The sequence below is a fragment of the Mus pahari genome, chromosome 22 (assembly GCF_900095145.1).
Source record: "Mus pahari chromosome 22, PAHARI_EIJ_v1.1, whole genome shotgun sequence".
Classification (NCBI taxonomy): domain Eukaryota; kingdom Metazoa; phylum Chordata; class Mammalia; order Rodentia; family Muridae; genus Mus; species Mus pahari.
The window spans coordinates 48,138,402-48,151,371 of record NC_034611.1 but is presented as its reverse complement, the minus strand read 5'-3'; the positions used below and the strand labels follow the sequence as shown (position 1 = coordinate 48,151,371).

General features: G+C 41.1%; 1 protein-coding gene across 1 annotated transcript in view; it reads right to left on the bottom strand.

Annotated features, from left to right (window-relative positions):
• Positions 1-12,970, bottom strand: part of LOC110338882 (phospholipid-transporting ATPase FetA) — a 112,502-nt gene that overhangs the window by 39,324 nt on the left and 60,208 nt on the right. The window contains exon 13 of the mRNA XM_021222348.1: positions 7,382-7,578. Coding sequence (XP_021078007.1) covers positions 7,382-7,578 — 197 coding nt within the window. The remainder of the gene's footprint in view (positions 1-7,381; positions 7,579-12,970) is intronic.

The following is a 12,970-nucleotide window of genomic DNA, read 5'->3' as shown; positions in this document are numbered from 1 at the left end:
AAAAAAAAAACAAAAAAAAAGAGAAAAAAATCAAGCAAGTGGAGATTTAAGAAACATTTACAGTTGAGTTGATGCAAAGTTCAGAGCAGCCTTAGCAGAGGCTTGTGTGACATTCCTTTTGTCTTGGTAATCCTGACTAGTCCCTAGAAATGTGCTGATTGCCTGGCTTGTTCCTTGGTGAGGAGGAGTCAGACTCAGACCCCAAGGCACTCACAACAGGCAGCTTCTTGGAGCCATGAAGCTGTTGCCAAGCCAGGGAAATCCATTTTTGAACTTATCAGAGAAATCCCAGGAAGCACAGGATTGGACCTCAGTTCTACCATCCACACAGTACTGACCCCAGAAATGGGAGTTACAACCCTGCATACAGGAGTTTTTGGGCCCTTGCCTCCAGGGACCTGGGTGTTACTTTTAGACTGAAGCAGCATTATTATAAAAGGATTACAGGTCTACGCAGGTGTTATAGATAATGATTATACAGGAAGAACAAAAATTATGGCCGCTTTCCACCCAGGGCACTGTAACTGTACCTGCTAACAAAAGAATTGCTCAACTTACTCTAGCTCCCTTGGATCTGCTACCCTCCAAATGTGTTAAGAGTTGGCGAGGACACAGTGGCCTTGGTTCCTCTGATGTGTACCAGGTCCAATCTATTACTAATAAGAGATTTAACATTAAATTACTAATTGAAGAGCAAAGCTTTGAAGGATTAATAGACACTGGAGCTGATGTGCTCACTCACCTCCAAGGGATTGGTTATTCCATTAATCCAAAGCAAAGTTCAAACTTAAGATGTATGAAAGGTTAATGAAACTAGGGACTTGTGAAGGCATTGCAGTCTGGCTTGCCTACTCCAGCTGCCATTCCAAGAAATGCATATAGAATTATTATGGATTTGGAGGATTGTTTTTATACCATTCCTTTGCATCCTGATGATTATAAAGGGTTTGCTTTTAGAGAGCTTGTAATTTTAAAGAGCCCATGAAGTGATATCATTGGAAAGTTTTGCCTCAAGGAATGGCTAATAGCCTTATATTACATTAAAAAAAATTGTCTCTGATTCAATACAAGAGGTTAGGACTTTGAATCCTTCAGTGAATATTATTCATTATATGGATATTTTTTTAGCTGATCCTTCTGAAGAAGTTTTACTATAAGGCTTTGCTCTAATACAATAAGTTTTAAAATTCTGGAGTAGCTGTTGCCCCAGAAAAGATTCAAAGGCAATATAATTTTCAATATTTGGGGCCTCAGTTATATCCTAAACAAATTGTGGCACAGAGAATTCAAGAAAGAAAAGATAATTTACTTACTTCAAATTATTTTAAAAGGTTGTTAGGAGATATTAATTGGCTAAGGCCTCACCTTAAGTTCACCACAGGAGGACTTAAGGCTCATGGTTTACAATTGTTTGAAATTGTTCCTTTTATAGATACTGCTAATTCTCAAAATTTACACTTACTTATACAAATACAGCTTAATTTAAGAAACATGTATTGTTCCTTAACTTTATAGGACATTTAAGAGCTCAGACTGGATTGCCTGGACAGACCCTTTAGAGCAATGTCACAGCAGATTTGTATACCAGGCAAATTATAGGCCTTACACAGGAACAACTGGTCATACAATCTCATTCTTTTTTTTTTTTTTTTTTTTTTAAATTTATTTATTGTATGTAAGTACACTGTGCCTGTCTTCAGAAACTCCAGAAGAGGGAGTTAGATCTTGTTAAGGATGGTTATGAGCCACCATGTGGTTGCTGGGATTTGAACTCTGGACCTTCGGAAGAGCAGTCGGGTGCTCTTACCCACTGAGCCATCACAATCTCATTCTTTACACCATCAAAATAGTAAAAGCTTGAGACAATTTGGTATTTCTAGAAAATATGCACATCAAATTGTAAAGACTTGTCCTCAATGACCTCAATTTCTACCTGTACCACATAATGGTGTTAATCCTCACCATTATGAAATGGTGAAATGGAAGGATCCACTTACTGGCATATGCCATGATCCCAACCAGGTATTTAATATGGGGAAGAGGGCACATTTGTGTTTTTTCCACAGGATGCTGCAGGAGTGTGCTAGCTGCCAGAGTGATTGGTGTGACATGCTGATGCTGAGACAAAGAATGATGCTGACCTGTGAGTTTGCTGAGTGCCCTGACAATGGTTACAGGATAGCTGTTTTGGATATATGTTCTTGACCCACCTTTGCTTGCCTATATCCCAGATTGGACAAGCTGCCTTGCTTCAAGCTTTTAGACCTTGTGGGACAGAGAACATGGAGACTGTGGAAACTGACTTAGAAAAATTAATCCAAAGGAGAAGTTATAATGACTCTTCTCTTTCCTTTAATGTGACCAGTTATCCTGACTCAATCATGGACTAGTCTAAAAATCAATCCAATATTGGAAAAAAGGAAATGACAGTCTTCATTTGGAAGGCTGGTTCTGGATATTTTCAGAGACATATTGGGAAGTTAGTTGCAGTTCTTTATGAAGTTACATTTGCAGCATATAAAAATTGGACAGGATCTGGATTTCAAACAAGTGTTAGTGCATGTGTTTAAGCTCCTAATCTTTTATTTCTTCAACAGGGAGGACTATGTACAACCCTACATGAAAAATGTTATCTTCACTTCAATCATTCAGGAATAGTAAAGGATTCTATGGCTAAAGTTAGAGAAGAACTAGTCAAAAGGAAGAGACAAAGGACAGAATCAGGGATGGTTTGAACCCTGATTCTCCACTTCCCCATGGCCTAAAACTTTAATTTCTATACTGCTTGGACTATTAATTATAATTTTGTTGTTTTTAACTTTTGGACCATGTATCTTAAACAGATTAGTTGCCTTCGCACAGGATCACTTTCTGCAAGCTTAGCTATTCACCATGACAGTTATCCATTGCTATAAAGAAATGCATTGAGTGCATATTCATATGTCTTTGGTGGCTTTGGTCTGAATGGGAAAGAGTGTGCTATAGAAGGCCAGTAGTCAGAGATGGGTAAGAGTGTTCTTGAGCTCCTATCGACCTAAGACAGAGACATACATCAATGCTATGTTTTTTCTCCATGATGGGTAAAAGGAGCAATATAGACACTGACCTAAGACAGGCACAGTTGCCTTGCAGCTCTATACCCTAGACGCGATTATGGAAAACAAGTAAATCTTGTGCCCCCTGTCCAGCTACTGATAACTGCTCATCTTTAAAAAAAAGGGGGGGGGATTGTGTGCTTCCCCCAGCCTTGAGCAGGCTAAACAGACCTTAAGTGCTTGCCACAACCGTTTTATGACCTAGGTGGAGTGTCAGGCCTTGTGATTTTGCAATTTCCTTACAGAAGCTTTGAAGAATAGACCACCTGCTGAGCCTGTTTCAACATAATCCAGCGGAAACAAAAGATGGGTCTGTGGGATCTCCCTATATAAACACAGTGCTGAATATTAAATTTTGAGCCTTGATCAGAACCTTTGTCTTGGCTTCTTCCTTCTCTACAACTGTCTCTTTTCTTTTCCAGTCCCCATTTCAGGCAACCCAGTTTATCCTTAGCCACTGGATGGCTACAGTCTTCTAGTGTCTTCGTCTGTTTCATTTATTCAGTGTTTAAATGATTTCATTGTAAAAGTCTTTCCTTCTTATAGACACTTTGTTTTTGTAGTTCCTGTGAGTGAGAACTCCTCCCTCCAATTCCTTACTTGAAAACATCATTATCAGTATAGAGAAATGTTACCAATTGTTCTGTGTGTTGTGTGACCTGGTATTTTAATTAGTGTTTTTTTTTTAATTAGATGTAAGACTTCTCTGATGTAGTCTTTAGTGTCATTTAAATGCATGATCATGTCATCTGCAAAGAAAGATCAAAACTTCTTTTCCTACTTGTATTCCTTTTACATCTCTTTCCTGTCTCATTGCTCTAGCTTAGACATCAAACACTATATTGCTTGATAGTAAAGGACCAGGGCAACAGTTTAATGATAAGGCATTTGCTCTGCAATCGGAAGAACTGGAGCTGAGGGCTTTGGGGACCTGCCTGCACTTCCAGTATTGAATGGTGAAGACAGGGGATCTGCAGAGCAAGCCGGCTAGCTGTACTAGCCTGTGTCAGTGATTTCTGGGTTCCACTGACGAGGTTCAACAAGAGACCCATTTCAATGAATAAGCTAGTGAGTAACTGAAGTAGACTCCTAGCACTTACATTTTGGTTTCCACACACATGTGCTAAAGTACCCCACCACATACATGTGGAGACATATAAGACATATATACACATGCATGCACACCGTATACACATGCACATGTCAACAAAAAAAAATATCCACAAAAAGCAAAAAAACAGTGGAGAGATCAGACATTTCTGTTTCAGTCTGGATTGCAGAGGAAATGCTGCCGGTATAAAATTTACTATCATTCTAAAAGGCTATAGATTTGTCAGATACACTTTTTATCATGTTGAGATATTTTCCTTCTTTCCCATTTTCTTCAGGTTTTGTCTCATGAAAGCATGCTAAATAGTCCCAATTTCCCCCTCTTTTGTCAGTGATTAATAAAAAATGTATTCATGTAAGAATACAGCAGACTTAATAGGAAAGGTTAAATGTTCAGGCCAAATTTTCTTCCTGAATAAGTCCTTCCTTTCTCTCCCTGTCCGCTTTGAAAATGTAACACCAGATGGTGAGGCCCTTTCCAACACAACTCCTAATGGCAAGTTCTTGGGAGTAGGTCTGACATCAGGCGAGCTATTTGCAGATCTTGCTTCGGGCTAGTGAATCAGAGCATGATCTTCGGTGTGCTCTCAGTGTGTGGGGTCACTGTACTAAAGGGGACACTCCCACTTAAGTCACACTTGGCTGGACTGAAAGGTGGCTAGGGTCACAGGCTTCTATTTGGGAAGCAGGATCCTGGTCCTGGATATAAACTGTACTCTAGTCTTCTCTGCATCTACTGAGATGATCGTGTGATTTCTGTCAAGTCTGTCTATGCTGTGTTACATTTATCGATCTTTGCTTGCATCTCAACTTGGTCATGATGTCTCATTCTCCTCTTTTCCACTTCTTTGCTTTTTGTTGTAGTTTATCTTTAGATAATTCTTTTAAAAAGTTGTGTGGCTTTTCAAATTTTTATAGTATATTAGTGTTTTGCCTGCATGTATTTATGTGCACCATATGTGTATCTGGTGTCCTTAGAGGCCAGAAGAGGGCACCATATCCTCTGAAACTGGAAATACCAATCTTTGAGCGCTACCATGAAGGTACAAGTGCTTAACCACTGAGCTAGCTCTTCAGCTCCCATTTTCAGGTCTTTTAAAAAATACTTAGAGCTAGAGACATCATGTCATGTACAATATGGGCTGAATATAATCTATTATTGTTTAATACATAAGCAACATATGTAATTAATATGCTACTTATATCTATAGCACATGATTAATATTATATAGTTGTGTATAATTATATTAATAATTCACATTATTTCTTAGATATTGGTTGGTTCATTACTGCTTATAAGATAAAAACCAAACTCGTTGGCTTGTAATTTATGTCCTTTTGGATCTGATACTTTGGTCTAATTTGTGAAAATTTCTATACCTTATATCTGAAAAACTGCGCACCTCAATATTCCTTATTCACTTGCTTTTCAAACACAGTATAAGGATTACCTTTCCTGCAAACTGTCTTAAGCCTCCCTGGGCAGAGCTCATCTATGTCTGCTCAAAGCGTTTATAATATGCATGTACACTTTGATCACAGGATGTTTGCATTGTACCATAATTCTTTACTGGTTTCTACAGCTACATACAAATATCTCTAGAGAAAGCAATGCTTTATCATTCAGTTTTTCTATTCCTAGCACTTAGTAAAGGATGTGGCACATACTAGGTTGTCATTTATTAAATAAGGTAACTCTGTTATGGTGAATGCTTTCAGGGTTGGAATATCACATGTCAGGCTTTAGGAGACTTGGAAAGGAGGGACACACACGGATGGGGACACACACACACACACACACACACACACACACACACTCTGCTTCTTTAAAAGACAGAAAAAGTATACAGGGCTGGTAAGATGGCTCAGCGGTTAAGAGCACTGACTGCTCTTCCAAAGGTCCTGAGTTCAAATCCTAGCAATCACATGATGACTCACAACCATCCGTAATAAGATCTGACTCCCTCTTCTGGTCTGTCTAAAGCCAGCTAGCTACAGTGTACTTATATAATAATAATAATAATAATAATAAATCTTTAAAAAAAGTTTATAAACCCACACTAATCAAAGGAAAGAGAAAAAACTCAAATTAATAAAATTAGAGACAAAACAAAAACTGTTATAACATACTCCAATGAAAGCCAGAAAATATTATGAAACTTAGAAAAACATTGAAAACTTAAATTCACAATAACAAATAAAATAAAGTTATGAATGTTTTAAAAAGAGAAAATATATATAAACACCTATTTGGAACTTAACTTAGATAATAAAGCATATACCTTCTGTTTTATTTTTATGAAGTGGTATCGTGACTAGGCAAAAGAAAACATTTCATTGGGACTTGCTTACAGTTCCAGAGGGTCAGTCCATTATCATCATTGCAGGGAGCATGGCGGCTGGCAGGCGGACATGGCCCTGGAGCTGAGAGTTTTACATCCGGATCCACAAGCAACAGGGAGGAAAGAGACACTGGGTCTGGCATGGGCGTTTGAGACCTCAAAGCCCACCCCCAGTGAGTGACACACTTCTTCCAACAAGGCCACACCTCCTCCAACAGGGCCACATCTCCTCATCCTATTAAGCATTCAAATATCGATCCTTGAGGGAGCGTTCTTACCCGAGCTACCACACCTCATCCCCATTCTTCTTTTCTGAGTTGTGCATAGCCTGTGTGTGTGAGTGAGAGCCTGTTTCCTTGGTATGGAAAGGCTGTCTGGCATCGTTAAGCAACAACAAGTTTGTGTGCCATTTACTAATTGTTTCCTGTGGTTGCGTGTCTTATACAGTCGCTTACAGGTTACTTAAGGGGATGGGCCATTACCCCTGTATATTAATCACATACTATCTAACACAGTGTTCCAGACGTGAAAGACATTTATGCAAGTTCTACTTACTCCTCAGAGTGTTGCACACACCAAGCCTGTGAAAAGAAGAGTTAAAGCATACATAGTGAGCTTTGGTGGAAGGGTGGAGCATGCCTGTAATCCCAGTGCTGATGCTGAGGCAGGGGATCTGAAGTTTCAAGTCAGCTTGAGTTACAAAGCAAGCTCTTGTCTTTTAAAAAAAAAAAGCACCTAGCACATGCTTTCTAAAATACCATACTCTAGTTGATTATTAAAGCAGGAAGAGGAAGGTCATGCCCTCCCCTTACAGAGATGGTCAAAGATGCCCACCTGACATAGAGGGAAATTGGTACCATGGTGTTGAGCACTATAAAGTAGGACCAGAAAATGAGGGCAGAACTCATAGCCGATGAGGTAATATAATGCTCCCATGGGAGAAAGGCCTGGAAATGGTAGCCTCTGCTGTTCTCCCAGATGCCATGTCCAATCGACAGCAGAAAACACATTCCACCTAAAAGCATGAAAATCTGTACAGAAAACAAAACAGAACAGCAAATCTGAATACTTCTCCATCCGTTCTCTGCAGCCTTAGCTCTCATAGGTGTTTCCCCTTGGAGAGTGGAGTGATGGGGGGTGGGGTGGGGGGCGGGGTGGGGACGCTAGAGTAGTACACAGGGTGCAGACAGGTCAGCCTCTGTGACAATCCAAGGGGAGGTACCAACAAGCAGAACACACCCAGTACCAATTCACGGGAACTCTGCCAAGCTCTTTACGTGTTGATGAATACTGACGAACATTTCTGACAGATGAAAATCTTGATATTCAGAGTGAGACAATGTTCTACCTCAAATCACTTGGATACTGAATAGGAGCTGCAGGTTCCAAAATAGAGCTTGAGGGGCTGCCATGTTGAGGCACTGAGTTGTGTGGCTTTGGCTTGGCGCGGCTTGGGGGCGGGGAGGATGCATGGGGAAACGGACAGTGAGGTAAGGAAGATGGCAGTGGTGGAGCAGTTCAGCACGTGGTGATGGTGGGAGGCAGGCCACGGGCCCACTGAACTACAGCTCCTCAAGGGCAGTGACTGAGATGAACTGCAGTTACGGCTCGCGGGGTTGCTGAATTTGACTCCTTCAGGTTTATACCAGGAGTGGTTTAGCAGTGCGTGGCGAATGCCACTTCTAGTTTCTGTTTTCACAGTGGTAGCCATTCTGAGGTGAAATGAAATCCTAATGTGCCCCCCTGAACCACAGTGTAATTTGACTTACACTTCCATGATGGTCAAAGATACATAAAGGTACTTCTTCATTTCATTTAAAATTTGTTATTTTATGTGTATGGTGTTTTGCTTCTACATATGTAAGTGTTCTATGTACATGTCTGGTTCCAGCAAAAGCCAGAAGTGGTCACTGGATCCCCTGAGACTGAAGTTACAGATGGTTGCGAGCTGCTTGCTGTGTGGGTGCTGGGAACTGAACCTGGGTCCTCTGAAAGAGCAGCAAGTGCTCTCAAGACACTGAGCCAAGACTCCAGAGTCCAAAATTTGTATTTCTATCTCATTATTGATCTGATGGTTGGATTAGAGGCTGTAAGTAGTTTCCTGACAGACTTGTTGACATGGACCTGCTGCTGCTGGGGCTGAGGCAGTCAAATGCTAGCGATCCATACTGCTCTCTGGAGAACTTGCTCCTTTTTCTGTGCCCCCACCTTCCTGCTTGCCTCTTGCATCGGTTTCCTCCTCTCCCATAGCCTGCTCCTTTAAAGACATGGTCTTGCTCTGTAGCTCTGCTGGCCTGGAATTCACTACGAGCCCAGGCTGGTCCCAACTCATGATCTCTGGCTATAAGCTTTTTAATTTCATAATTTCTTCACATGAAGAAGATAAGCAACCTTTTAATACTAGATTTATTATACACTTTAAAGTTTTCATATATGTACAATCTGAGGGTTGAACACGTATCCCTGGCCTGCCTCTGCCCCTCCCTTTCTCACCTCTAAACAGTTTCATCACTGTTTTGAAAAAGCTCTGTGGGGCGGGGGGGGGGGCATGCACACACACTCATGGACCTGTGAGGGTGAATCAAATCCCCCGAGGCTGGAGTCCATACGGTTGTCTGCTGCTGTGTGAGTGCTAGGAATGAGGAAAGCAGCCAGTGCTCCTAACTGCTGAGCCATCTCTCCAGCCCCTGCATCTATTTTTATTTTAATTTTTTAATATACATACATGCTGTATTAGTTAGGGTTTCCATTGCTGTAAAGAGACACCATGACCAAGGCAACTCTTATAACAGACAACACTTAGTTGGGTTGGCTTACTGGTTCAGAGGTTCAGTCCATTATCATCAAGGCGGGAAGCATGGCGGCATCCAGGCAGGCATGGTGCAGGAGGAGCTGAGAGTTCCACCTCTTGTTCAGAAGGTAAACAGGAGAAGACTGACAAAGCTCACCCCCACAGTGACACACTTCCTCCAACAAGGCCACACCTATTCCAACAAGGCCACACCTCCTAATAGTGCCACTCCCTGTGGGCCAACCATTCAAACTCATGAGTCTGTGGGGCCAAACCTATTCAAACCTGATGTGCCAATCTGCAATCTTTACATGGGACTTGATGTGCATTTTACTTTTTCTCTTCCTGGAGATATAAAATATAATAAAAAGAACCTTGATGCTGAGGAGTTTTACCTAGCTGGATAGATGGGACTAATACACATGCATTTAAAATATAGATGTATATATGTCAATGTTAATGTGTGTACACATGCATTCCACACATGTGTTTACTTGTGTGTATAGGCCAGAGGATGTCATCTTTAGGAATACTTCCTTTGAGAACAGATATCTCAATGGCTTGGAGTTCCCTAGTTAGACTAGCTAGGTTGGTCAGCAAGTCCCAGAGATCCCCCTGCCTCCAAATACATGCCATCACACCTGGCATTTTTTCACACCTCGTATTTATATGTGAGTTCTGGGGCTCAAGGAAAGCAATCTCCATAGATGTAACCGTCAAATAAAACTTACACTGACTAGTGACTACTGACGTGGATGCCTCCCCTCAACGGACCTGCACACTTCAGCCCTGGCATCATCTTACATACTTTATGAGTCTCACAGTATCTGCTGCATCTTGGATACACATTGGATCTCAGTGTACTTGCCTCTTGGGAAGACAAAACTTGAAAGAAGTAACTTAAGGAAGGGTTTATTCTGACAGTTTAGGGAAGGCCTGTGATGAGTGGCTCCGTGGTGGTGGAACTATATGTTAGGTTACTCACACTGTGGCAGGCTAAGAAACCAAGGCTGGAGCCATAAGTGGAGCCAGGCTAGAACCCTCAAGGCTGCCCCAAAGGGAGTCACCCTCTAACCCGAGCCACCTGGGAAAGTTTCCTTAATGTCCCCAAAGTCAGCAGCAGGGTACAAGGTGCTCAAATTTATGAGCCTTCAGGGGGCATTTTACACACAGACCATGACATGCAATAACACCATCTGATGAGTCACAGACTCGTCTTGGACATTTTTTCCCCTGTGGAATTTTTATAATATTTACCAGTATTATGTTTCAGTTAATGTATTTCTTGATTTTTTCATTGTTTATAGGTATAACAAACCTGTAATTAATAGTGTAAAAATACTCTAAAGGTTAAAAATCCCACTACAGACGTCAGGTACCAACCGTTATTCCCTTTCAGACAGACATGCAAACTGTTCAGTAGGTCTAGGCTGACAGGAGACATCCTGTTTTGAAGATGACCTTTGATGAAGTGAGCTCACTTACTGGGTGATGTGACCTGCTCCTGATGCTGTTGGAAGCCTCTGCTTACATCACTTTCCTTAATTGCTGATGGTGATAATCTGGTTTTGTTGTTGTTGTTGTTGTTGTTGTTGTTGTTTTTAAAATCAGTACACAGAACTCTGCTGACTGGGAAGGCTCAGCACTAAGCGGTGGAAAAGAGATGGTGGGTGCCTGCCGCTGCTCCTAAGGCTCAGCAGCCTCCCTAGTTTTCCAGTCCATATGCACTCTATCTAGAAAGGACTTGGAAAAGGAACTGCAATTTAAAAACTTTCCTAATTTCCACTATTTTGCAGTGCTGGTGATCCCAGTCTTGAGCATTCTATGTGAGTACTGTACCAATGAGTTCTAGCACAGCCCTAAAGATACTTCTCATAAGAAAAGAGAAAAGATGGTTTATAACTTAGACATTGATGAGCGGTACATTGAAAGAAAGGGCATTTAAAGATGTTTTCAGATATTAACACAAGGAAATGAAAAGGTAAGGAATTAAGTGTAGATATTACCAGAACGGCTCAGTTATGCATAGAAGTTATTTGAATAATGAAGCTAATTTCCATCCAACAAGAACAAAAGTAAACTATGTCAGCCAGAATGGATATAAATTATTACTACTCTTCAATTTAAGCTTTTATTATCAAAGTGAACACTATATACTATAGTGCTTTTTAGATTTAGATTTTCCCTATTTCATGATATAAAAACTTTAAATTAACACAAAAAATAAAATATTTCATGGTGGCATGTCCATACATATGCATCATTATTCCTTGTTCCAGTCTGTCTCCTTTCACACACTCCGTTCCCCACCCCCTGCCCTCCTCTGCCTGGTTCCCTTCCTTCCTCATAGAGAGCTAATTTCCCCTTTAACTTTTGTATCCTGTGCAATCCCATCACCTTCTCTTTCTCTCCCTTTCTTAAGATATCATTTCTCAGGGCTAAAGAGATGTCTCAATGACTAAGAGAAATTGTTGCTCCCCTAGAGGACCCAGGTTCCATTCCAACATCTACGTAATGGCTTACAATGGATGTAGGAAATCTGATGCTGTCTTCTGAGCTCCAGGGGCACCAGGCATGCATGTGGTCCACATACACATGGGAGGACGCTCACGCACATAAAATTAAAAGAAAATCTAAAGGAAAAAAAACTTTTAAAAAGATTCTTCCGGGAAACTTCCACAGCTGATAAACACTTTGCAGCAAAGTAGCAGAATATAAAACTAATACTCAAAAATCAATAGCCTCCCTATATATAAATGACAAGCATATTGAGAAAACAGGCAACTAGTACCTTTTACAATAGCCTTAAACTTCCTGGAATCTATGAGAGTGACTCTTATAGTCAGGCCAGGCATCTAGTGGTGTAACTTGGTTACATTTTCTTGAACTGTTGGCCGAGGTAGTCCCATGGAGATCCCTAAAGAGCCCGGGCTGATGCCAGGACAGAAGGTCATTCTCTGAAAACTGGCAGTGGGGCCTCATTGCTCAGGACAACTTCTACCCAGCTCATTGAATACACAAAGGTTGAGCTGGTACAGCCTTGGAGCCTTCACCCCTATGTTCTAGTCTCTTTGGTACCAGAAAGTTCTCTGCAAAAAGAGACACCTGGACACAAACTCAGTCACAAAATCCTCCACTTACAATCTGTCTTGCCTGTAAGAAGTGCTAGGGCAATGGTTATGTAGAACTTGTGGGAGGTGCCAACCAATGTCTGGTTTAACTTGACGCCCATATCAAGAGAAGGAGTCCATCCCCTATACTGCCAGGAGAGTCAGGAACCAGAGCCTGGATATCCCAGAGGCCTAGGGTAGAATCAAACGTGAGTGGCAAAAGGAGGGTGGGGACATCCTCATGGAGACAGAGGGGTGGGGTAGAGGTAGAGAATGTGGAACAGTTGGAGGGTGGACTGGAAGAGGAATAAAATCTGGAGTGTAAAATAAAAGATTAAATAAAAAGAAGGAATATAAACAAACAAATAAATGAAATGATTCCTAATGATATTCTGCTATACTCATAGATTGGTACCTTGTTTAGTTATCACCAGAGTCCTTTTCTCTGGCAGAAAATAGGGAATAGGTACAGAGACCCACAGCCAGACATTGTGTAGAGAGTCTAAATTGAAGGTCTCCATC